The 27,045-nt window shown below is 48.2% G+C and overlaps 1 protein-coding gene across 1 annotated transcript; it reads right to left on the reverse strand.

Annotated features, from left to right (window-relative positions):
• Nucleotides 1–4,325: 4,325 nt before the first annotated feature.
• Nucleotides 4,326–25,568, reverse strand: LOC149358975 (uncharacterized). The gene is made up of 4 exons (XM_089571151.1): nucleotides 25,279–25,568; nucleotides 14,902–15,073; nucleotides 6,311–6,462; nucleotides 4,326–4,909 (listed from the first exon to the last, which is right to left on the reverse strand). Exons 1-4 carry the CDS (start codon nucleotides 25,364–25,366, stop codon nucleotides 4,545–4,547), a joined length of 777 nt encoding a protein of 258 aa, XP_089427277.1. The 5' UTR covers nucleotides 25,367–25,568; the 3' UTR covers nucleotides 4,326–4,544.
• Between the last annotated feature and the right edge of the window lie 1,477 nt (nucleotides 25,569–27,045).

A 27,045-nucleotide genomic window follows, 5' to 3' on the forward strand; every position in this document is an offset into this window, starting at 1 on the left:
TTTTATCTAGGGGAAAACAACTAGAGGTAATTTGCAAACGTTAACAATCATGCAAAAGAAAGCCATTAGGGCTCTGGAAAGCTTAAATTATAAGGAGAGCACAAGGCCTTTTTTCAAGAAACATGGGATTTTTTATCTTGAACAGCTCTATTTATACAAACTTGCACTCTACATATACACCCAAAGGAAACAAAATTCTCACAGCTTTGATAATACATATCTCATGAAAAATGACAGCTTTTGCTTCAGGAAAATAAATTACATATTACCACGTTTACGAACAAATTATGGATTACAAAGTATGAAATACCTTATTCCCAACGCTTTAAACGAGAACGCGGTGTTAGCTGAAGCTATCAATTATCCTTCTATTAATACACTGAAAAGATTTTTGCGCGAAATTTTCATTGTGTGGTTGTAGTTGGGTTCACGGTTTTTGTGAATTTCTATAATGTGTACTTTCTTTTCGAGTGACTGCTTTTGGGTGGAATGGACTGTATTTTATTTATGTTTATTATACTTTATTACTTATATTTATTATTACTTATACTTATTTATTATATACTTATGTTTATTATTATTGATTATAAGTGTCTCTCCTGATGGATTCCGTATTTTTCTGATGGTTTCTGCACAGGATTTTGCTAAAACAGTTTTTATTTTGTTTAAATGTTGGCACGAGTGTTGTGCACAATTTCAAATATCATGCTAAATTGTTTTCGCTCAAAGTGCTTTGTTCGTTTTTCTTCGTTAGTTTATGATTTGTTTATTCGGAGTGAAATCGCTACCAACTTTGTTATGGGGTCAGGGGACCCAGCCAGGTACAGGTATTGTACCTTTTGTTCCCGGCCCTTAGTTTTCTGTACTGAGGACTAAAATGTTAATAAACTCAAACTCAAACATGCCCTGCCCAAGCCCATTCTGTTGATTTCGACTAGGATGTCGTTAGCCACCACGTTACTGCTCCGTAGGTGAGTACCGTTAAGATACAGTTATGTCCTTTTCTCTTGAGGGATATTGGTAAGCTGTCATTCCAGATCTGAGATAACTTACCAAATGCACTCCACCCCATTCTTATTCTTCTAGTTATATCACTCTCGTGATCCAGATCCGCGGTCATTACCTGCCAAAAGTAGGCGTATTCCCTAACTACTTCCAGCAGCTCGCTACCAATAGTAAACTGCTGGTTCCTTCCGAGGCTGTTGATCATTACTTCGGTTTTCTGAATATTGATTTTCAGACCCATCGTACTGCTCTTTTTGTCTAGCTCATTGATTACGCTTTTCACTTGATCTCCTGAATGACTTAGCAAGGCAATGTCTTCAGCGAATCGCAGATTACTTAGGTAATCTCCATTATCTCTTATCCCCAACTGTTCGCAATCCAGGCCTCTGAACACCTCCTGTAAACAGGGTATGAATAGCATTGGCGAGATCATGTCTCCCTGCCTAACATTCTTTCTTGCCCCGCCGCGATGGCGCAGTGGTTACGGCGCTCGGCTGCTGACCCTAAAGACGCGGGTTCGATCCCGGTCGCGGCAGCTGGATTTCGATGAAGGCGAAATTCTAGAGGCCCGTGTACTGTGCGATGTCAGTTGCACGTTAAAGAACCCCATGAGGTCGAAATTTCCGGAGCCCTTTACTACGGCGTCCCATGGGCGTCCGGAGGGGGGGGGCAAGGGGGGGCGGCTGCACCCCCCTGGAAAATCACTCACTCGAACCGTGAGTGATGGCCGCACGCCAGGGGCGGTGGTGCGCTCAGCCAAAAGGGTAAAAGCAGCCCCGCTTCGACGCTTGGTCACATCTGCGAAATGCCGCGTCCGGGCGCGCGTCGTTCCGCCGTTTTCAAACCACGCCACCGCCAGCTCTGCTGAAGGACGACCTGTTGCAGACATGCAGCGGCACCGGCGAGCATGTGCTTCGAGCCGTCTTGAGATGGGTGTCTGTTTCTTTGATCTCTAGAGAGATAGCGACACGGAGGCAGACAGTGCACAGGGCACAGGTCGCTCGCTATAATCATGATACGTTCGTACGCCGGCCACCGATGAATTCTTGAGGGGGGAAGGACAAATCAGCCGTGTCCACCCCCGCTTTGTCGGGCTGCTCAGGGGCAAGCGGGCGACGAGTTGGCGCCGCCGCCGCGCGCTGTCTCCTCCGATCCACGGGAGAGCTCGGTGCGGTAGAAGGGCCGCTTTCAGAACCTTCGGCAAAAGGGATTAGCTGCTTTTGTTCACGGCGACGCAGTCTCCAGAGGCGCCCCCACACCAGCGTTCCTTGCGTCTTCTCCGAAAACCAGCGCCTTTGGTCAACGCAGCCCGATGGCGCCTGCCTGGCTCGCCTGTCACCTCTGGCTGAGCCTCAAATCACAACAGCGCCCATGTACTGTGCGTGTCAGTGCATGGTAAAGAGACCCAGGTGGTCGACATTATCCGAAACTCTGTACTACTCGGTCCCTCATAGCCTGAGTCGTTTTGGGGCTCTGAACCCCATAAAAGCACAAAAACAAATTTTCCGGCCGAATTAGTTGCGGGTGTCCCTTCCCCTCGGAAGTCGCGCGGCGTTCCTTACACCCCAAAAGTGCGCATTCGTGGATATTGTGGCAAGTAAGCCCTTGCACGTGTGCGCGCCTCTGTGTTTGTGCTTCGGTGTTTTTAGTGGCGGGTTGTCAACGAAGGTGAGAACAACCAAGACAGCGGACGAGAAAACGACGAGCGGCGAGCAGTGTGTGTGCGGTTGCTCGACTGTGCGGATGCGCGAGCAAGATGGAGCGAGGTGTATGAAGCTGCGAGCGTGCATTTATCTTGTAAATAAGTTTTCGTTGTATATATAGTCATCTTTTGTTTTCAACGTACTCGTTCAACCATTTTTCCAATCAATATATATGATGACTGTGCACTGAGAGCGTGTAATGAAGCACAGAAATGAATTTATCACCCGTGTAACTACGCAATTCGCCCAGAAAAATCCGAGGCGCCTACAGTTGCTGTTCAAGGAAGACTGACTGAGTGACTGTAGTTGCGTGTTTGTGAACATATTGCGCTGTGTGCTGGTCATGAATTCGGGTGAGTCGAGAACCCGTATGCAGTAAGACTGAGCACTTCGAGTATTGATAGTATCTTTTTGCATTTTTATTAATTTTAATTGTTTCTTTGTTGATAAACTCCAATGTATCTCTACAATCCGCGCTTTAATTTGCTGCTTGTAATTTTCTTTCATGTGTGTATTTTACTTATTTTTTATTTATATATAAATAAATAAATTTACTCCGCAAATAGTGCATTTTCGCTACGAATATACCCCCCCCCCCCCCCCTCCGGCGCCAACAACCAATGGGCCCCCCCCTGCAAAAAATTCTGCGGACGCCCTTGCGGCGTCCCTCATAGCCTGAGTTGCTTTGGGACGGTAAACCCCAATAAACCAATAAACCAAACCAATAACATTCTTTCTTAATGGAATTTTATTTCGGACTTTGGCCCTCCTGCGGTTCTTAAAGAGTGCAGGGCCTGTAGGACAGGCTGTGACTTTGCCGAAGCCTCTTCGCCGTCTGCTTTTTCTTATCTCTTCCTTTTCTCCCTCACCTTTATATCCCCTCATTCCTTGCCCCCAGTGCAGGGTAGCAAACTGGTTTCATCTACCGGTTAACCTCCCCGTCTTTCCTCCTCCTATTGCTGACTTTATGGAGGACTATGATAGATGTGCAGCCGTGGTAGATATCTTCCTGTATTTCTACATAAGGCTCTTTTACACCCTGATTCCACAACGCCTGCATGACTGCTGAGGTTTCGAGGTTTGTAATCTATGAAGGCTATATATAGGGGTTGGCTATATTCTGCAGATTTCTCTATCACCTGACGGCTAGTGCGAATATGGTGTATACGTTGTCGAGCACCCTTCACGCAAGCCTGCCTGGTTGTTTGGCTGATTGAAGTCCAAACCCTATATACCGTGTCATATACCACACTTTTTGTTGCCGGTCAAATCTGGCACGTCATTCCTTCAACGCATAAAAAGTTAGTACAGGCACTCTTTGTTTTTTCAGAGTATTCGATTCTTATCCGTACCCAATTCTCATCGTCTAGGTCAATGTACTTACCGAGACCGGTCGATCCCTCGCCGTAAACGTGTTGTCGATTACAACGCACTCTCATACAAAAAAGGAACCGAAGTTAGGAACACAGGCCAAGTTTTAGGAAAGTGGTTTTAGGCTCATGAGGGCTTGAAACGTAGATTTTTGAGATCGTGTCTTCTCGTCATTTTTTGTTTTTGTTTTTGTGTATTCCGGCAGTTTTCCATGCATGTGAATTCGAAGGAGGAAAAAAGAACATGAACTGTAGAACACGCAGATGGCCATTTATATCCACCCTCTGCAGAGGACGATCACAAATGTGACAAAGAACTTCGAAGGCTTGCAGTCACACATTTTATATAACTACGTACGGCCTAAGAAATGCCTGCACAAAGGAGCGGCAGTATTTACATGTATGTTCTGAAAAAAAAAAAAAAAGTTCCGTTCCTCTCCACCACCGTGGTCTCCGCGAAGCACTTCTAGCGCCAGAGTCTGTACACGGCGAGGGTGCTGACTAGCAAGGCGACGGCACTAATCGCCACGTGAGAAGAGCAGCGTCCACCCGGAGAGGCAGCGCTCGTGGATGAGAAGTCTTGCTGGCAGAAGACGAAGAGGAAGTCGATGGCCGACGTGTTGTAGGCCGTGGTGGCTTCCGGCCGGCACGGAGAAGAGCTGAGCGCCCGCACCAGGCACCGCGTGTGGCGTACCAGGTCACTGCAGTCTCGCTGCGTGGCCCGGAAACGGAAGATCCGCTTCCACGCCGTCGCGAGGTCAAAGTTCGCCGTGCGGCAGTCGCCCGCGCCGTCCGACACGGCGCCGATGCAGTGGCCGTCGTAGAAGAGATCTGCGAAGACACGAGCGCGCTTCTTACTCGTGAAGTGAGTCGCGTTTAAGCGCGCGGGATTACTGGCAAATTAAAAAAAAAAGGAGGTAGAAAACGGGCTAGTTAAGCTACAGCGGATCTTTAAATTCGTGTTTATTTTCACTACTCTCTCTTGGATATAGTCAGCGATGTCACCACTGCAAACATTTCCATGGCGAATATTTTTGCTTCACTTTTACCCTCCACCATTCTACGACAGAAGTCGCGACCTAGGGCCTCTAGACTACCTAGCAAACCGTCATCTTTTTTGTCTACAGCTTTTGTTCCCGTTCCGGACTGATATTGTACTACCCTTTTAAATGATGCCTTAGGGACGGTCACCTCCCGTATCAGTTTATTGTGCGGCCCCGTTTCTGGCACGCGCCCTGCGGAGTCGGTGACCACTGCGGTCGACACCACCAGCATCTCCTACTCAAAAACATGCCGGCGTATCGCTTATGTCTTGAATGTCTGTCAGACATGTCAACAAGGTAGAACTAAACTGCAGTTGCATCAGACCAGTGGTTTGAGTTGCACATTGAGATAATAATAATTGCTGAATTTGTCTAATTAGGGCGAGAAGGACTAAAGCAGCCGCATTAATCGAAAGGACAAAGGCACAAGAGGCGACAGACGTCGACGCCTCATGGTAAGGAGCAGAATGAGGAACGGTCGCTGGTGAGAGAAAAACCCAATAAATAAATAAATAAATTAATTAATAAATAAATAAATTCCAGTGCCTCATGTGCACAGGCCCAGGAGTCCCTGACGAGAGCTCGCCAATTTTGACTGGCCCGGAAGCAGCTCACTGTTCTTTTTCGTGATACCGGACGAAAGCTTACCGCACCGAAGCCGGCCGGTCTCTGTACAGAACCGAAGAAAAGCATACCAATCTCCTTTTATCTTCTGTGTGAGTTCATCAGAGCTTAGCATACTTCTCCGGTTCTTTGAGTCTAACCACCATTCTATTTTCTTTGCCTATTTCTTCGCTCCCCAATTGTTCCGTGAACCGGAAGGCAAGAGTCAGCGGGGATTCCTTCCACCATTGTTACCACCTGCATTTAGAATCTCACTTTACCTAATCTGTTGTAACCTGAAAGGTGACCTTGACCGTTACGTAACCTCAACACTAACCTTACCTTAAACTTAAACATCTACCTAAACATAAGCTAACCTAGCTAATAATGTGTAGGTGCCGATTCCGTCGAAGCATGCAAAGCATTTCAAAGCCTCGCTGCAGTGAACTTTTCTCGAGGGTCGCGAAAGAGAGTAGTAAGGTTTTGTCCGGGTCAGCTAGAAATTCGTGAGCTCATGTCCGGCGACCCGGGCCCGAATGCGTGCCCCTATAGGGCAGTGCGCGAACACGGGGAGGTGTGGCCTTACTCTGCAGCATGGTTCTGTCGGTGGCGCAGAGCAGCTGGAAAGAGGACACCATGGCCTTGATGAGCCGCTCGAAGTACTCGCGCCGCACCCCGCCCAGGTCGGCGCAGTTCAGGTAGTGGAAGGCGTAGCACTCCAGCAGCTCGCCAAAGCCGCTGCGCATGTCGCAGACTTCCAATTAGTGCAGTTCACACAAGCAGGGCCGTCAACAATGATCGCCTGAGAGTTTTAGCATGCTCTGTTAACTCTGAAGGTCCATCGACTTGGGAATTAGTTGTATGACTTTCTTCTGCAGATGTAACGTTCACCCGAAGCAGTGGTGGTAAGGGCCTATATACCTTCTATCTGGAATCTAATCGCGTCACCTTACATATTCCGTCGGTGAGCAGATGTGCAGATGTCACGTGTTTGCTGCGACTTTGCCCGCGGCCTTGACATGAAACCTGGCTCACTGCCTTGACTGACATTTACTCTCTGAATCAAACAACAGAACCGCTGTCTGTGTGCGCTGAGGTGATATTTGATGACTGTGAGAAGATGCCCAACAGCTGGCAGCCCGAGAAAAGGTGTTAATATAGCCTAATAATTATACGTTTCTCTTATTTGTCATAATATTAGCAGGCAACAGATGCGCCGTAATTGATTACAGGCCACTATTATGCCGTATTCACTAGTGCCACTACTCGGGTTACTAGTGCATGTACTCCGCGGCTTGCAACATGCCGAGCTGCTGCTTAAAAAAAAAAAAAAAAAAACTCCTTCGACTTGAGGTGCCTGTGGAGCCTAGCTACCATTGATTGAAAAAAAGCGCCTCACAAGACTCGCCCGGCGCCTTAAAGCTGGAAAAAACACAATGAAAATTGGGTCACTGGATGTAGCTCATGGCTGGAGTGCCTAACCAGGCTGAATCTCCGCCCTTCGCTCCGTCCCCTTTCCGCCGAGTCGTGGTCTGCCTGTACCCCCTAGGCAACATAGTTTTCTGCGAACGGCTGCGAGCGCTGCGAACGGCAGCTCATCTTGATCGAGCTCCTGCTTTTTCGAAATAATTTGTGCTTCTGTGGCCTTCAAGGCAACCTCGCCGTCCCAGGCGATGGCGGATGACCCGCCGCCTCTGCTGCCTTCTGTGGTTAGCAGTGTGAACCGCACAGATCAACCTGGATGCAGTATGGATCTCCCCTCAGAGCTCCCGGGGTCGTCTAGTTTCTCCGACTCGGATGACATGGAGTTCGACGGTGGCTACACCGAGATTGTGAGTCGGCGCCTGAAGAGGAAGCTTTCCAAAACCCCGACTGAGTGTGGGCCCAGTGTGCGTACGAAGCGGGCTAACAAGTCCATTGTGACCACGAAGATTCCTAACCAACACAGTGTGAGCAAGAAGACTGCTAACGAGGCCAATGTAAGTGAGCAATCTCTCACTTACACAATTTCATACATGCCTGTTGAGGATTTAGAGAATCTCAACTCCATCAACAGGCAGACTTTGACTCTTCTTCTTGAACGACTGGTTCCGGGCCAAGTCAAAGAAGTGCGTATTAATGCAAGAAGGAATATCCTCTCTGTTGATGTCTCTAGCCAGGCCACCCTGGAGAAGTTGAAGACCGTGTCTGTCCTTGGCAACATACGAGTCCGCTCGTTCTTCGCTCATGGACTTAACACTACTGCTGGTGTGATTTCTGACGTGGACATAGAGATCAAGGATATGGACTTGGTGCAACTGCTATCAAGTTCTGTTCGCATAACTGACATCCACCGTTTCGGCCAATCACGGTGTGTCAAACTAGTGTTTGAGGGTACTACTTTACCATCCCATGTGAAAGTGGGTTTTGTGAGGCACCCAGTGCGTCCTTATGTGCCCCGACCGGTGCAGTGCCGAAAATGCCAGAAGATTGGACATGTAAGTGCTGCGTGTACGAGCACTAAAGCATGTCCGCGTTGTGGTGGCGTGCACGAGGGACCTACATGTGCGATTGAGCCTCCAGTTTGTGCCAACTGCAAAGGTCCTCATGAGGCAACGTCTAGGGAATGTCCGAAGATGAAAACAGAGATGAAGATCTTGAAGAAAATGGTGAGAGACCATTCTACTCACCGAGAAGCAGCAATCGCGGTACGTCGCTCCAGGAGGAGGACACGAAACCGGCAGAAGAAATTGAGCTCAGTAAATGACGTGTCAATACATCAGGAGGACCGAGACCACTCTGCCGCGCAGAAGCCACCGCCTCCAGCTCCGCAAGAGCCAAGACTGTCAACCACCCAGGAGGACTCCGCAGAGTGGCCACCTCTACCATCGCGTACTGTAAGCTCTGTGACACGTCCGCCGGTGCGTCCGCCGGATGTGTCTACAACAGATGATCAAATCAGGGCGATGCTGAAACAGCTGATAGGCACCTTACGGCTGATAATTGCTGGAGTGGACACGCCAATTGCTAAGGCTGCTGTCCAAATTTTAGACGCTATTGAACCGGTGCTTGCCACCCTTTAATAGCAGTCAAAAATTATGGCTCTACCGTCGTCAGCACCCTCACTACAGGAGAGAATCTCTCGATCGGCGGTATTACAATGGAATGCTCGAGGTCTGCGAGGCCGCCTAGCAGATTTCAGGCAGAGGATTTTCAAGTACCGATTTCCAGTGCTTGTAATATGTGAGCCTAATATCACATCTCCTTTTCGACTGTCTGGTTATGAAAGTTTCCTCTCTGAAGCGGCTGGGCATTTGAGCAAGGTACTACTATGCGTCCGTCGTGACCTCACTTACATTCGGCATCAAATTCCTGGGGGCAGTAGCAACGAGTATGTTGCAATCACTGTGACTCTGAATGGGCGCACAATCTCTATTATAGGTGGCTACATACCACCAAGGGGTAGATTTGATGCCCTACGACTACAATCGCTACTCGACAGCGTTTCAGAGCCCCATATAATAGTAGGAGATTTCAATGCGCATCACCACGGCTGGGGAAGCGCCATTACGAACGTTCGAGGACGGGATATCGCCACGTTCATGGACAATGCAGGTCTTGTTTTGCTCAATGATGGCGCGCCGACATTTCTACGAGGGACTACCTACAGCAGCTGCCTGGACCTTGCATTTGTATCCAGGCGCCTCTCATCGTTCGCAACGTGGTGTGCTGATATTGAAACTTATGGAAGTGACCACATACCAACGTATGTGCAGCTACGGTGGTTTCACCGTCTTCCAAATGCCAAAATACGTTGCACCGACTGGAGTGCTTTCCGCATTGCTCTAGAAGAAACCTGTGGTAACCTCGCTGATCCAACAGATGTGGAACAGCGTATTATTTCGGCCATACAAGATACAACGCGCAACATCTCGGCGCCCAATTCCACAGCTCCAGTGGATGTGATCTACGCGCAGCTTCGGGCGATTCGTCGGCGCGCAGAAAGAAAATACCGGAGGACAAAGGATGTCTCGGATCTCCGGGCCTCTCGACGTGCCCAGAAGCAAATACAGCGCTATTTGGAGAACCTAGGCAAACAACGGTGGCGGTCATTTTGCAGCAGATTGGATCCCCGCAAACCACTCTCCAAAATCTGGCACGTCGTTCGAGCACTGCCGACATTTCCCCAGCAGAAACACCCTTTCCGTGCATTGGCACTTTATGAAAGACGTCAAGAACTAGAGGTGGCAGAGGATTTCTGTTCGAGAATTGCCGGAAGCGCTTCTTCACCTCGGCAGCATCGATGTGCTCCCCCCACGATGGACGATCGACTGGACATCCCCTTCACAATTCAAGAACTGAAAGCGGCTCTTTCTGCTTGTACACATCCTTCGTCCCCAGGACCTGACGGAATAACATACAATGCGCTTCGTCATCTAGGCCCACAGGTAATGGAAGCCCTCTTAACATTGTTCAACCACTCTTGGGCCTCTGCCACTGTTCCACAGCAGTGGAAAAGAAGCCGCATTGTGGCCTTGCTCAAACCAGGGAAATCGCCACTCGACTTAGCATCCTACAGACCAGTAGCTCTGGCAAGTTGTATTGGCAAGACGATGGAGCGTATGGTGCTAACCCGTCTAGAATGGTTCCTTGAAAAACGTGAACTGTACCCTTCCACAATGACGGGTTTCCGCAAAGGCCGGTCTGCCATCGACAGTGTAATTGATCTCGTGTCAACGGTAGAACATGAAAAACGCCGTCACAGGTTGACTGCTGCTCTTTTCCTCGACATCAAGGGCGCATTCGATAATGTTCAGCATGATGCAGTACTAAATGCACTCGATGAATGTGGCATAGGCGGACGTCTACACAATTGGATTGCAAGCTATTTGACAAACCGGACAGTCTACATGGAGACTCTTGAAGGTGACACAGCAGATCATCATGTTGCTCGTGGTGTTCCTCAGGGAGGAGTGCTTAGTCCAACGTTGTTCAATCTCGTGCTCATTGGCCTTTTCAAACAACTGCCGAAGACTGTTTCGATATCTGCCTACGCAGACGATATTTGCATATGGACATCAAGTGTCACGCGTCCCCAAGTGCAAGCAAGATTGCAGCGTTCGGTTTCCATTACGTCTGCGTACTTGCGCCGTCAGGGGCTTGAACTTTCGCCAACTAAAAGCGTAGCATTGGCTTTCACACGCAAGTCAATGGCGTGGTATCCGGTCACAATCGACGGGCAAATTGTTCCATACGTAACACATCACAAATTCTTAGGTGTTACGATAGACCGTGACCTGTCCTGGACGAAGCACATTTCTGTGCTCAAGAAAAAGCTCGACAGCTTTGCAAGTATTGTGCGGTGTATGGCAGGAAAATGTTGGGGTCCCTCTGAGCGATCTTTACTACATGTGTACCAGGCGCTGGTAGTCGGTCTTCTCAGATACAGTGCACCCGTTCTCTCGGGAGTCAGACTATCAGGCCTGCATGTGCTTGAAAGCGCGCAGGCTCGTGCTTTAAGAGTATGCTTGGGTTTGCCATGTAAAACTTCTACATGGGGCACATTTTATGAGGCCCGAGCCTGCCCAGCACGAATTTATTTTCAACAGGAGCCACTTCGTGTGCATTTGCGGCATCTGACCAGGCATCGTCATCACCCCCTGACCAACATTAGTGCGGCGCGTCCAGATGCAGCCTTTTCCAGAGCCCTTAGGATGCAGCGCAATGCGGTGCCTTCGAACTATGCGCCACACCAGATTGCGGAGGTGCCACTTTGGGCAGTACCAAAACCATCTATACGGACAACAATCCCAGGGATAACAAAGAAGACGCACATTCCAACAGTCGGACTGAAACAGCTGGCGCTGTCATACATTACATCTATGTATACTAACACCCAGCATGTTTTCGTGGACGGATCCGTGACGACCACTTCTTCAGCTGCAGCGGTGATAGTGCCAGGAAATGCCTCATGTCACCGTTTCAGGCTCATGCACAAAACGTCCTCTACGGCAACCGAATTGGCAGCCATACGAGAAGCCGTCCTTTATATTGGTCACCAGCCAGCGCAGCAATGGACTATATTCTGCGACTCGAGATCGGCACTGCAGGTCGTACAAACTTATCTAAAACCAAGGGCATGCGAGCAGCTGGTTCAACAAATTGTGGTTTTGTTAGCCGAAGCTTTCCACCGCGGCCATATCATAAAGTTTCAATGGATACCGAGCCATTGCGGCATAGCGGGAAACGAGCGTGCTGACGCCGAGGCTCGGATGGCACATAGTGATGGTGCTTTCATTGAGATAGCCTTTTCTAGATCAGACATTGGAGCCTTGTTGGCGCATTTAATGCAAGCGGCAATGCAGTCGCACTGGCATGATTCGAGTCATCAACAGGACCGCGTCTGTAAGCTTGACGCTGGCTCACGATTACATTTGCCATCTATGGTGGTGCGACGTCATGGGACTTTACTCCACCGGCTACGGCTTGGCGTTGCCTACACCAAACACTATCTTCACAAGATCGGCATCGAAAGTAACCCAAATTGCGCACAGTGCCACACTCCAGAGACTATTGGACACCTTCTTTGCGAGTGCCCGAACTATACTGCTGAAAGAACAACATTGGAGGCGACCGTGAAACGACTGGACTCTCGCCCCCTCTCTGAGGAAACTCTTCTGGGCGCCAGGACGAGACGTTCTGATTGGTGCCGTGTGACAAAGGCCCTGCTCAACTTTTTGTGTGAAACAGGCCTGGATACTCGTCTGTGACCGCCTGTGCACAACCTACATGGTTAATGACATGTGTCGGTGTTTGTTTTGCTGACACCAGTTTTATGAGTTTTATGTGCGTCTACTCACCGCGATGCGAGTGCCAGCCAGTGTGGTGTGTGTGGTGTGTGTGTGTGCAGACATCACCCGAGAAACTCATTGTATTATGCCATCATCAGCCTTCATTCGCACTTTCCTTTTCCTCCTCTTCCCTTTCCCCTGTGTGGAGTAGCAGGCCAGGGCCATGTTACCACCGGCCGACCTCTCCACCTTTCCCTCATTAAAAATTCCTTTCTCTCTCTCTCTCTTCGCAAGACCCTTTCCTCCAAGAGACCCCCAGCCCGGCTGCCCTGCTCCCGAAAAGAATTTCTAGCTATTCCACTGACGGCGCAGGGGATGGCAGAAAGAGAGGTCTTCGCACAGAGTCCCGCGTGACTCCGCCACCAGTAAATTAAGCGGCAATGCCGTCATGCATTGCCACTCCACGGTGCCAGCAAGCGGCCCAACTCCGAGCCGGGGAGGCGTGCGGCGAGAAATGGCAACATAGAAAACGCCCGAGCGATAAGCAGAGTGGCGCGAGCTGCTGGTTCTTGTCTGTCTGCGACGGAGACAGCGCGCGACGAGACTTTCGTCATTCCGTTTTCGCCTCTTCTATATTTATTTCTCCCTTCATTTATTTCTTTCTATCTTTTCTTCGAGCTTCGGTGACTGCACCGGCTCTGAAACTTCTGACGCCGCGGGCATCTCGCTTTCCATTTCTCTCTCTCTCTCTCTGCGTGTGTCTCTATGTATGCCGTGTCAGTCACACTGACTGCTAAGCATCTCAGCCACCCGACGCGGTCTTCAAGATCTTCTTTTCTTGGTGCTTTTTAGTTGCTGGGAGCCGAGAGTGCTTCGCGTATCGGACGGGTGACTGTGACGTGAAAAGAGTCGCGTCGACGAGACGCCGTCTTCGCCGCACAAGTGAGAGACGTGCCTTTGCCGGCAAATAAAAACGAAGAAAATTAGCGTGCTGCCTCGACGGCGAAGACGGGGTAATTAGGGGTGCGCGAATATCTGACCTCGCAGCGTGGACCAACTAATTCACATCAGGATTTGATTTATTCGCAGATTTCGAATATTTATCGGTTATTGTATATTCGATATTCGCGTTAGATTCGAAAGCTCTCTCCTAGGAGCATTTCGAATATTCGAATAGACAAGAATATTCCAGATAATTCAAATTTTTTGGAGTGTATTCGCAAGCATTAGTTTTCTCTTTCTGTAGAGGCATGAATTTTCTACATGTTATATTTCTTACGCGGCACAATTAATTAATATTCTTACCTGTAGCGGCGTGTGACATATCTACGGCCTTTTTTTTTTTTTCAGAATTGCTAGGTTGAGAGTTCCTATCATCCGGAGATATTTTGATCCTGTAGAATATCTGGCGCTATATATAGAGTTTAAAAAATATAAACACTGCCTTGATAGAATTTCAGCCAGGGCAATACTATGCGTGGGCACTTGATTAAGTGTACGAATGAACATAATAAACGAAAACTTGACCGCTCAAAAGATAGAAAAATATATGGAACATTCCACTGTTCGAAAAAAAAAAATAAGATCAGATAAGGGAAAGTGTCACTCCTAAACGAAAAATTCTCTAATTTGAATCGGAAGCCCGTTCTTTGTTATCTGTATAATTTTACATACACACAATTACATCGATCAATACCGGTTTCTAAATAATAAATACAATGCTACCACAAACTCTAACGTCAGATATGTCGTTCCATTTATGCAGAGGAGCGATTAGAACACATGAACCCTAAACAGAATAACAAGAACTATACGAAACTGAACGCATTTTTGCTCTTCGTAGTTCTCGTTTACTCTTTTTTTTTTGTGCTCATTTTGCATCTCTAGAGATCACCTCTATTGACTTTGTTTAACTTACGGATCCCTCACACAACTCCTGTGCCGAGTTCTGGTGCCCCTCCTTTAAAAATTATTTAATGTAATTCAGAACTATGGAATAACAACTGAGCATTTCTGATTTCTGAAAAAAATTTCTCGATGAAAGATCTTTCTCGTTGACTTATTAAATCTGGCCCGATAAGTACCCGTTTAGTAATAGACCATAAACAAGCATGAGGCGTAAACATCATACCCTAACTCATCAGCCGAATTTAGCACACTGCAGAGCAGTGGTTCCCCGCCAGTACTCTCCAATTTACTGTGGTCCATTGCAACTTCATTAAGACTGCTTACTTTCCTAACTTCATCACTTCAGCTGTTTTTCCGCCCCGTCAATGCTTACAGAACCTTATGCATGTAAAAAGCTGACACTGATGCTGTTCGTGACCTGCAGCTGTACCCTTTACATCGGGTACAGCCGTGGTCTGTGCTGCGGGGTGAGAAATTTAAATGAAAGGTGTGCGCGTACTCGCACATGGTGGCCAGATCTCCGGGCTCCACCAGCACCCTGCCCCTGGCTCCGAACGCCCTGTTGCGCAGGAATGCCTCCACCAAGGGGAAGTCGCGCTCCAGGAAGATGTTGAAGCACACGTCGTAGTCCTGTAGGCCCGGCCGGCAGCATCGCACGCTGGGAATCAAACCTGCATTGCCGGTGGTTGACATTCTTATAATCTCGTAAGGAGAAAGAAGAAACATATAATCGCGAAAGTGCAGCCAAGAGGACAGGGCGAGAGGAGGTGCCTATTAGAAATTCTGGTTAACCAGCTGAGTCTGCCTGTGTTCACTGCGGGTGCAAAGTTGAACCATTACATGCATTACATTCGAATTTGCACAAAAAGCCATCGTACCGACTTATATCTCCCAGCTAACAGGTCCCCTGCCGTTGCGTTGTCCAATCTGTCAGCCTAAACACTATTACTACTCCCTTTCCTCCTCTATAAAAACTCCTCTTTCCCGCAGTTCACCGCCTGTGTCTTGGCCACTCCCCCGTAGTGGGTATGGGCCATTTTATTTGAGGCCAACCAACAAACTACAGTTTCGGAAACAGCCACCTCCCCCCGAAAATAAAAAAAAAAAAAACTGAAGGAGGAGACACTTAAGCTGCGCATCTCTGTCGCCAAGGTTCTGACTATGAGCCCATATATGCGGAATTGGTCATTCTGTACTTTACATTTATATATATTTGGGAGTCCTCATGCCACTCCGGGCGCAGTGGTGCAGCGGTTGAACGATGCGCCACTGCCCTAACAGGTGGCTGTTTCATGCATATCCACCGGTGGGGCTTGTGAGACCCAGGCTGTTCTTCCTGAGCAGCCTCTCGCCACGGAACATTAATATAATTACTTCCTGCCATGGTTGGCAGGTTGTGATGACGTCACAAGGTCATGTGACTAAGGTGGCAGGTGGACCACTTGCTTTTCTCGACACGCCGCTGATCGGGACTGTTAACGCTATCGAATTAGTATGCGTGTGGAGCAGGAGAATGAAATGCTGCAGAGATTTTGATACATAGCACTGTCTTCGCGTCATATAGCAAGACGGACAAAATTCTGTGTTAGTAACTTCGGATACCCAGGCTTTGTTCGAGGACTGCCGTCATGGCTATATGGTTCTTCGTAACTGAGAAAGCTTTTTTTTTTTGTGCCATGACACGAAACTAATAAAAACAGTCACCAATTAATTAAAGCTGAATTTAAACTGAGTAAATCTTAGTGCAATAAAAATAACCCCGCAATAAAAAAGTAGACTAAAAATCTCTGCCTCTCCCGTAAACGAGAGTAGAGTAAGCATGAAATGTTTACGGGCCTAATGTCATCTCGGTGGACACCCGAACCGCACCGTACAGGAAGGGAGGAACGCCACCACCCGTTCAGCGCGATGCCTTGCCGTTTGAACGCAAGGTTTTTTGAGGAAAGGAAATGGCGCAGTAATTCTCTGCCATCTCGGTGGACACCCGAACCGCACCGTAAAGGAAGGGAGGAACGCCACCACCCGTTCGGCGCGATGCCTTGCCCTTTGAACGCAGCGCTTCTCCCCCGGATCACGTATGACAACGAAGTGTAACGTGGCATTTATGTGCTTTTTGCACGCCTTACTAGAAATCGGAAATTATAATTCCGTGCATTATCAAACCCACAGCTCCACTGATATCCTGATAAACATTGAGAAGGCACTGGCAGCAGTTATTTTTTGTCTCGTTTGGAGACCAACCGGTGCTTGCATGCCGGTCGCGTAGGAGGGCTTAGAGAGTCTCGTTAAATCTCGTTGAGTCTCGTACGGTGCCCGGATGTTCTCGTTTCAGAGCCCGGATGACTGGAATTCAGTGCCCGGATGACTGGAATTCAGTGCCCGGATGAGTGGATTTCAGTGCCCGGATGACGGGAATTCAGTGCCCGGATGAGTGGATTTCAGTGCCCGGATGATGGCTCTAGGTCTCGGCGTGACGTCACCACACTGCCGACAACGGGGGCTAAAAGCATTTGATGCTTAAAACTAACACTGAAATAAGAATTACCTTTGCTACACCGTGTGGAAGACGTATAAATGGTCTTTCCAAACTCCAGGAACCAACAAATGTCTGGCCCAGTTCATGTGCCTCAAAGAAGCGTTGTGACCACATTATCATGAATATATTTTTTTTATTTTTCGATTAAAATTCGCCGTCCAACACGGGCTCCCATAGAGGTATGTTGTTGCCGCCGCTGAGCGGACCATTTCAGCATGGTGGCATATGTGAAAAACTGTCGTGCATGAGCATGCTGATTGTTTAAGTGTTCATTTCACATTATAATCACAGTTGTCTAAAGTGGGTGCGATTGCGAAGCTTCCTGTGCGCGCTAGGTCTCTATCGTGACACAGTGTTGGGTTTACTGGCTCGCACCGTATCTACCGACCTTTCGGAAAGTCAGCTAAGCGTCTACGGAATTCACTAACGTGAACAAATCAAACTTGAACAAGAGAGGACCATAATGGAACATTTGTGCTGTTAAGAATCTTCAGTCAACTATACGCGCGATGACCTCTCTGTGGCGCTTGGAACTATGACTATTCGAACCAATGAAAGCCTTCTTGTTTGAAGCAAGGTGGTTCCTAGTCTTTGCTTCCCTGTTTGAGTCGTGCCGTTGCCACTTAATGTGTCCGTAAGGCGCATTTGCATTCCTTCGTGGACTCGTGTAAGATTGCCTGGTACTGCACGATGAAAGGTGAGACCCGATTGGTCCGTTGCCTTAGTTAAATAATACGCGCAACGCTTTGCAAGTCCAGTGTACTTGTAGATGAGCTTGTATTTGGTTGGCAACGTACATCTTGGGCGGAGAAAAGTTTCTCTCTTTCTTTCTTTCCTTCTTTCTTTCTTTCTTTCTTTCTTTCTTTCTTTCTTTCTTTCTTTCTTTCTTTCTTTCTTTCTTTCTTTCTTTCTTTCTTTTTAGCATCCGACTTCTGCAAGGCGTCTGGCGAGAGAGCAGTGCTCGCGACAGTTGCGCCACCTTAGCTCATGCGCAGTAAGCCACCAACGAGACGACGGCCGTAGGCACACACGACGCGGCTATGAGGCGACTTGGATTGGCTAGTCATAACAAATTAGTCATGGCACGTGACTAACTAGTCATGATTGGTTAATGACGATCTAGTCATGACTAATTAGTTGACAATTGGTTAATGAGCAGTTAGTCATGACTTGTGACTAGTAATGACTAGTTATGACTTTCACTTCAGATGTAACGGACGGACGGACAGTCATGGCCGCGAGTATGAGCTATTAAAGGCTTTCGCCTTAAAAACTGAGCTGCGTCGATAACAGTGTTATCGCCCGCCGCGTGTTGCGTCGCTTCTTCCTTTGCATGCCCTCTTGAGATTAAAACTCTGCATCAGGATGTACGCTGCGGAAGTTGGGCGCTTGTGGCTGCTAATAACGTTCCGAGGGGCGTTCGTTCTGCTTCCTCTTCCGGTTGCAGTGGAAGCGGCGATTGAGTGCCACGCGAACATCCGCTTTGCTTTGGGAGTCGCTATCAGCAACTGGCTCGACGGTAATTGACTCCGTAGCTGCAGCTCACATTTATGACTGCTGAGAGCTCACGCTTGTAAATAGTAAGGGGAACAGTCCACGTGATGCTGGCAGTGATTGTTAGGAGGGTAGGAAATCGCATGAAACTTTTGGGGCAAAACAGCACAGTGAACACAGAAGCAGCGAACAATAGGGCTGTGCTTATTTATTTTCTATTTACGGTGATTAGAATTGCTCGTTGTTTTATATTTTTTCCCATTCACTGTTGTCATTTCCTGCTTGTGCATTAAGTTATGTTGTGTAGGGCCGCCGCGGTGGCTCAATGGTTATGGCGCTCGGCTGCTGACCCGAAAGACACCAGTTCGATCCCGGCCACGGCGGTCGAATTTCGATGGAGGCGTAATTCCAGAGGCCTGTGTACTGCGCGATGTCAGTGCACGTTTGAAAAAACTTCAGGTGGTCGAAATTGCCGAAGCCCTTCACTACGGCGTCCCTCGTAGCCTGAGTCGCTTTGGGACGTTAAACCCCCCCAAACCATAAGTTATGTTGTGTGTTGTAGATGTGCTTTGTAGCGCATTATGTTGTCAGTTCTAGAGTGGGTTCTTCCCCTATGCGAAAAGAATAGCCGGCGCCGTCGTCAAGCACCGACGTCTTCTTTGCATGTCCGTGTAAATAAATAAATAAAAATAACTCAGACTGGCGCTAATGATAGGCGATCCAAGCAACGTGCGCAGGAGCTTTGAGGCGACGTAAAGGATGGAGAAAAGAAACCCGGTAAGCATTGCATGTACGATGACACAGGGGCGCGGGTTGCTGATGAAGAGCATCAGTTTTACTGCTGTCCATGCTCTAGCTTTAGCACCTTCTTTGTTACGAAGCAGAGAAAATTTACCAAAACCAGTTGCGAAGTTAATAGTTTCGTGGGTACGTAAAAGACATGTCATCTTATTAAATGCAGATTAATCAGAAGAAAAAAAAAAACGTCACAAACTCGCTTCTAGAGCGCAAGGTAACTATTCCGTGAATACTCCGAAATGTGTTTGAACGGGTTATCTGCTTTAAAACCCAACTTCAAAAGCGATGTTTTGTAATTGTTATGAAAGTGTTACGGAATAACCGTAAGAAATGAAATTAAATCCTCGGCATATGAAGACATAAAAGGCGCTGGCAGACCACTGATTACTTTTGCTCCCCGATATCAGAGAGGCCGTTGACTCAACTGCGTCGTTTTAACGAATGTCTTCCTTCTTCCACCGGAGACCACCACTGATTCCGAAAATTCGGCACCCTTCGTCAATTCTTTGCCATTTCAACTTCTTCCGCCCGCCAGCGGCTCAGATGCCCCCAGCGGTCGGGTCGCGTTGTAATCTGCGCCGACTGGTTCCTTTCCGCCCGCTACCGCAAACATAGCTACGGCCCGGGAGCGCGCCTTCGGAACCCGTGCCAAGAAGGCAGCGCTCCAGAATAACGAACATCTCGGCGCGGACGAAGCAGCAGCCGCGACGTAGCCGGCAGCTGCCGAGAAACCCTAGCGGGCGCGCATTCTTACCGCGTCGCTTCCACATAGACTGCGCGGGCGGGCACGAGCGGACGGGGAGCGGCGCGATTCGTGGGAGGCCTCGGATCGCTGCTGCATGATCGTGGTCGGCGCGCGTGTACGGTGACGCGTACAAGTGCGTGGCGGTGTGTCGCGGAGCCTTGTCTTAAAAGCGACGGCTCTATACCGACGCCACTGCAGCAGCGGCGAATTAGTGTTGATCGTTTCCAGGGATTCGAGGACTAACGGCGTTTAAAAGGCAGATTTTTTCGGAGCATAAAGGCATATGGGAACATCCTTGCTCGAGCATAGTCAGCTGAACGTTTCGCTTCTCGTCCTAAATGGTTATAGTTGTATCCTTCCGGCTGCAGCAGATTCGTAACGAAGGGTTAATCATAGCTCCCATTCGCCAGAGCGCAGCTGAGCCCCATGAAGGTATAGAAGAGCTACAAGTGTTTGTCTTTGACGACTTTGTTTTTACCCAGAGGCGAGATAGATACCATGGAGCCTTGGATAGTCCCTCTACCATATGAGGACCATATGAGGAGGACCATACTGAGGAGTTCGAGGAAGAAGAGGAAGGCTCGCGCAGACTGATGTGGGCTGTGTGATGTGAATAATAGCAAGGCGGCAGAAAATCCTATGGGTAGATGAGATTAGGAAGTCTGCCTGTACTGGGAGGCCGCATCTGGTAGAGGAGAGTGTTAACTCTAAGACAACGGCGGAGGCCTTTGTCTCGTAGGGGACATAAACGAACTGCTGGTGCTGATGATGACAATGACTCACGCATCAGAAACGAACTAATGAAAGATAATTTTTTTTTCATCTACATCAAATAAGAGCACCCCAACACTCTGTTATGTAAACTTGAAAGGAAAGCATCCTTAAAGGTGAATGGTGAGAAGGCGATGTGAGACACCCTGAAGCCCAAATACAGGCTAGATTGGCGCCACCACTTTGCGCACTATAGCAGCTGCTCTACGCTGAAAAATGGGCTGCAAAAATGTAATGTTCGCTGGTGACTCAGTAAGCAAATATGACACGGAGTGACTCTTTCCAGGGAATAAAGTGTCGTAGCAACCTTTGATATGCTCCGTCGACGACACGTACACTCGTCAGTAAGCGTGGATTATGAGTCCGCGCTGGCCTCGTGTACGAACAGGCCCCCGTCGCATCCCGGTAATCGATAGCCTGGGTCACGTGCCACAGCGCGCGTATGTCACCAACGTTGCCGACGGGTCGACGCCAGTCGGATGACAAGCACGCCCCTCGAGGGATTCCTGGAAGGGAGACGGCTGCGGTGAATCGCCTAAGCAAATCGAAGGCGCGCCTCGGGCTCACTATCCGGCACCTTAGGTGTCGAAGCCCTCAGAGGCAGCGGATGGGAAGGGAACGGACGTGGAGTGGAAGTCCTCAAGGCCGCCGCAAACGACGCACATTATATTCGCTACGCACAAGGACTCTTCGAACATATAAGTGGGCTTTGAGTCCGCAATGAAATGCAGGCGTGGCTGTTTGGGTTCCAGCCGGAGACTCTGGAAAAATGATTTTTAATGTAGAAATGCCGTTATACGCTGTGCATGTCAGATATGATCTTTATACCTCTTTTGAGCCCGTGCTCCCCCAATCGCTTTGCCCGCGCTACATTCCAAGTCCAACCTCATCGGGCTTGAAATAAAGACCGCACTGAGTGAATGGCCACTTAGCCAAGATACAAGCGCATAGGTAGGCCATGATGTTCAGTTGAGCTTAGATTAATATAAAGATTAGGTAGGGTAAAGAGTAGGTGACGAAGAAGTGAAATCTCTGTCTAGGTCTTCGTTGGGTTCCCCACGGTACTCAACTCGCCGGAGCCGAAACACTCCCCGTGTTTAGAGTCGCTGCAAAAATTTGAAGACTACCGCAATCCTCCTCTCCCCAGCACCAGATTTCGAGGCTTCATGGCTGTCGCTGCCAGACGTTCCCAGCACTGCAATCTTATCCGTGGTTTCCTGTGTATCCGCCTTGACAAAGTCGTTAATCTGGGTGACAAACTAAACTTTTGGATAGTTAGTACAGCTGATTTCAGAGCCATCGTGAATGGAGCCTCGATATTTTACTCTTATGTGGGCAATCTGTGGGGAAGCATTTTTTTTGTCTTCCTATAGTACACAAGTAGAGTAGAGACCACGCACAAGGTCATTAGATACTAGAATATTAACTTTATGAGCTAACAAATATTCCACGATGTACAATGTATTGTCTTTTAAATCAAGGGCTCCGTTCCACTCTCTCTCCGCCCAATCCCCCGAACACGCGCAGCAAGCACGCACGAGAGCACACACACACACACACACACACACACACACACACACACACACACACACACACACACACACACACACACACACACACACACACACACACACACACACACACACACACACACACACACACACACACACACACACACACACACACACACACACACACACACACACACTCACTCACTCACACAAGCGCGCACGCACGCACACACGCGCGCGTGCATACACACACACGCGCGTACACGTACACACGCACGCACGCGCACACACACACTCACTCACTCATTCACTCACTCACTCACACACACAAGCGCGCACGCACGCACACAAACACACACACGCAAGCACGCGTGCACACACACACACACACACACACACACACGCGTACACACGCACGCACGCGCACACACGCACACACACACTCACACACTTTTTGTCTCACTGATTTCCCGCAATATGCTTTCGTCGATAAATTTTTATTTTCTCTGTGCAAATATGAAGATATGAGTTTGTTTTCAAAACAACCCCAATAAGAAAGTGAAAAAAAAAAGATCAAACAGCAGCACTACCTCCAGCTCTGTCACGTGTTCTGAGCTCACATAAACAAATCTGTCGCGCAGAGATGTACCAGAGCGTCTTCATCAACCTGCCTCGAATTTCGTTTAATATTTACGCGCGCCTTCTTGTGAAACCTTTGTGCCGTAATGGGATTGGCCAAGGTCGACCGCCAAGTTCGTGGCCCCCGAAAGCATTGTCGCCGCGTACGCGTACCACGCGGCAACGCCCGTGTGTCATCCGCCTATCGATCTGGGTCGTTCCCCGAAGGAAAGTTCGGTGTCCCGTTGGACATCCGAAAAGCGCGTGAACGGCCCCTAACGAGTTGGGCAGAATGCCAAGGTTTGCGGTGGCCCCACATCGATCTGTTTTCACGAAAACGCATGCCAGCTTTACAATGGGCGCGCTTGTACAAGCAAACATGACGAGGAGGCGAATGACTTCTGAAGCTGCACCACAGTTATGAAAACAGTACCAAAAGACTCGAAGTATAGTACCACGTGGTATTGTCGGCACAACTTCGTTGACAATATGTTTTGGGCACAATTTTTAATATTTTAAAGCCCCGATACAGCCTTCGGGCCCTGTGACCTTCTTTTGTATATTCATTGATGCAAAGTTTATATTACCAAATAAAAATCCTCTTCTTAAAAAAAATATAACAGTACTTCAAGTTTCTCTCACTACGAATCAGCAGTTGCCTGACTGTCGTAAAATTCTCCGCTATTCTCCCGCCGTCGCACCAAAAGGAAAAAAAAAATAAAAAAAAAACGGTAGAAAGACTACTGGAAACAAAGTTCACTTCAAACTTAGTTTTGCAGACGGTACATCAGCGTGTGATAAAGCCCGCGCGCTCTTGGAGTTCAGCTTCTTGCAAGAGGCACTCTTTGCAGTTGCTAGCGATCACAACGCAAAACGAAGATTTAGAGAAAGAAGAAATTTTTTTTTATATCCTGATGGCCTTTTTAAATCTAATGCTTGCTCTTAGCATGTCCAACATTCTCGGACAAAATTTTTGAAAAATGAAAAATTGTAAGACACTGTTATGGAAATATTGAAGGTAACGGTTCATTCTTTTGATGTGTAGCAAAATCTTTCTTTTGAAATGTTTCCATCGATCACATAAAACAGTGAAGACTATCATAGAGAACTAATGGGGATCGCTTTTGACGATGACAAAAACAATAATAGAAAAAAAAATTGCGAGACTGCTGCGGGGTGATCTGCGGATATATTTATTATAGTGAAACGTTACATTATATGAAAAAATTGCGTTCATAAACGGTTTCCCGCCTTCAAATTCTTTTGTCCAGAATTGTTGCTGTTTAGCAGCGTGGTAGTCACAAATACTCAGGGTGACTCAGGGGTTAGAAACAAACTCTTTAGCGCATGCTATACTTTTCATATAGTGAAATGGTTTACTCTAACACATTTTAGATACGGCAGTGATCTTAGCAACTCTAATAAATTGCCTCTTTTATGTGCAATAAGAAGATCATGACAATAAAGGGACAAAGTCAATAGCTATGGCCTCCTAACGCTGAGTAATGTTTCATGCATCCCCTCAAATTCCTTTAATTAGACCCGAAATCCCCATCTTTGGCGTTTTTTTTTCGCTGCAGCTTGGAAAAACCAACAATTTCGCAAAAATAAAAAGCCAGAAAATTTCGGTTCTTAAAATTCCTGACAGCGTCTCAGTTTCCTTCGGCCAAATTTTACTTCTTAAATTCCCTGAGAAAAGAAAAATTGTCCTGATGGAATTTCTCTTTTAATGCCTCATGCATGAAAGCAGTCATTAAAGGGACGAAAATCTTCTGAATTCAGAATGTATGGCTACCTGACTACCAGATTAAAGAAAGCACGCGTTTGTTTGTCTTATTCGTCCATAAAAGCGTTTAACACTGGTGATACATCTGGACGTAGCCCAGCTGGCAAAAAAGAGAGACAGAAAGGAAAAGGAAAACGGAAGTACTTTGTCCCTGTTTAAGTTCGCGCAGAAAAAAAAAAAAAAAACGGGCTTTTGGTGTCATCACGCGGGGTGCTCTTTGCTTCTTTGTTAAATCGTTAAAGATAGTGCCAAAAATATGTATAGAAGATGGTTCACTCTGTTTAGAGCAGAGTATTTACCTACAATTATTGCCTAGTGCGAGCGGTGAAAACAACTCATGAACGAAAGGGAGAAGCTAAAAAGTGAATGTTAGACTTAGTATCAAGACTTCGATTTGATGGAAACCGAACGACGCCTCCTATTCCTTTCGCAATTATCGCGTCGTTGAGCGGCTGGAGAAGCTAGAAAGTGAATGTTAGATTAGTATCGAAACCTCGATTTGCCGGAAACCGAGCGACGTCTCCTATTCCTTTCGCAATTCTCGCGTCGTTCAGCGTCTGGCACGTGGTTTCAAAGCCGCCTCATTGGGCGGCGCTCGCTCGCTGAGGGTGACTTACCGCAAAGAACCGACGCTGTCAGGAGAAGCCCAACGCCGGGCGAAGGAGCGCTGGGAGGCAACACTCTCCATTGTGGCCGTCTTGTCATTTCATCGTACGCGAGTACTCCCCGGCAGGTCACAGTGGATCAGCGGACCGTTCACGACGACGACGAGCCGACGCCGAGGGCCACGTCTGGTCGCCGCCCGGCCACCGCGACAACGTGCCTTTGTGTACTACGTCGATCGAAAGTAGCGTATGACGACGAAGCCGGGATTGCCCCATACCGAACGTCTGGTGCGCCCCTTTTCCGCCGCTGGAGGTGGGCGGGCGCGGTGGGTGATGGGAAGGGCCGTGGGGCGAGGAGGAAGGAAAGAAAGAGGGTGAGGAGAAGCACGCGTCAATATGGCGCTGAAGAGAGGGCGGCCGCCACTACGAGTGGAGAGACCGTTGAGGGGAACTCGAAGGCAGTGGTGAAGGTCGAGGTGCCAGAGTGGGGAGAGGTAGGAAAGACTCTTGAAAGAAGGAGTGGGAGCTTCCGGTTTTCGCGTGCCAAAGGCGGTCTGGTGGCGGGAAAGTCGAATGTAGACGTGGTCTCTGTTGACTGTTTGGGCGCGCGAAATTACGGATGTGTTAAGAAAGAGAGCATGACATAGTTAAAAACACACGTAAAGCAAATCAGGAAAGCGATTAGCAGGATTTAACAAGGATTCTGGTCGCCTTCTTACAGTGTTCGTTGCTTTGGCGCAATTTTTCGACTATGTGAGCAACTTTCGATTTCCTCATTTCGGCGCACCTTTGTTCATTACACTTTCCTGTACTCTTTCTCGAAACTGCTTGTTGCCGCGGTTAGTGGACCTGCTAGCCGCCGTTCCACGCAAGGGAAAATTGGTTTTTGAACAGATATTCGTGCAAGAGTGGGTAAACCGCATGGAGAGCAATATAACCAGACTTTTTGAGAAACCCTGCGTTCGTCCATTTACTAACTCAGATGTCTTCTAGATGCAGGCGCTGCGTATATCGGCCTTTTGATACTTTTAGGCGTCCTCGTTGTCTTTTATGTAAAAGCGATCCTCCTTGATGCATCTCTTTTTCCTCTGCTTTCGTTTCTTTTGTGCCGGCTTTTGTGTCTCTTGCTGAGCTCCGGCGAAGGCGCCACTCTGGAGCCCCATTATTCGCAGTTCTCTGGAAGAACAGGGGCGACCACTTGCAGCCAAAACGGTTGTGTGATTGAGACCTTATTATTCTGCGATTGCTGGGTGGAATATTTGTGGCTCATTACTGTTCTCTTTGATCAGTGCTTTCCAATCCGCACTTTTCGCGGGTCAATAAGGAGGAGATTTAATAATAACAATCCTAAGGCATGCTGTGGCATGGCTATCGGCACGACATGCAAAGCTTCAGTCAAGGAATTCACCATTAAAGCATCGGTGCTGACACTGAAGCTTTTATTGCTAACTAATGCCATTATGGTGATAGTTATGGACATCAACACACGTGGATATTCTCGGATTTCACAAACTTCGAACAAGGCGTGTTGCTCTGACTTTCACGCGATGGCGCTGACAGCAAGTCCAATGTTTGGGATTGTGGGAGGGTTTCGTTGTATTTCGCTAGATAAAATATGACGAAATCCAAATGTGCCGTTGGGCGGGCAACGTCCACTCTGAACCTATGGTCATAACGGCGTTAATAATACTCGCATGTTTAACAAACACGCTTTGAACTGTCTGTCGCGGAGTGTTTTTTAAAAACCTCGGGTGCCCTGAGGGCAGAGTGAGCGTTGTT

This window comes from Amblyomma mixtum, chromosome 2 (genome assembly GCF_055824585.1).
Source record: "Amblyomma mixtum isolate Tamu chromosome 2, ASM5582458v1, whole genome shotgun sequence".
Lineage (NCBI taxonomy): Eukaryota > Metazoa > Arthropoda > Arachnida > Ixodida > Ixodidae > Amblyomma > Amblyomma mixtum.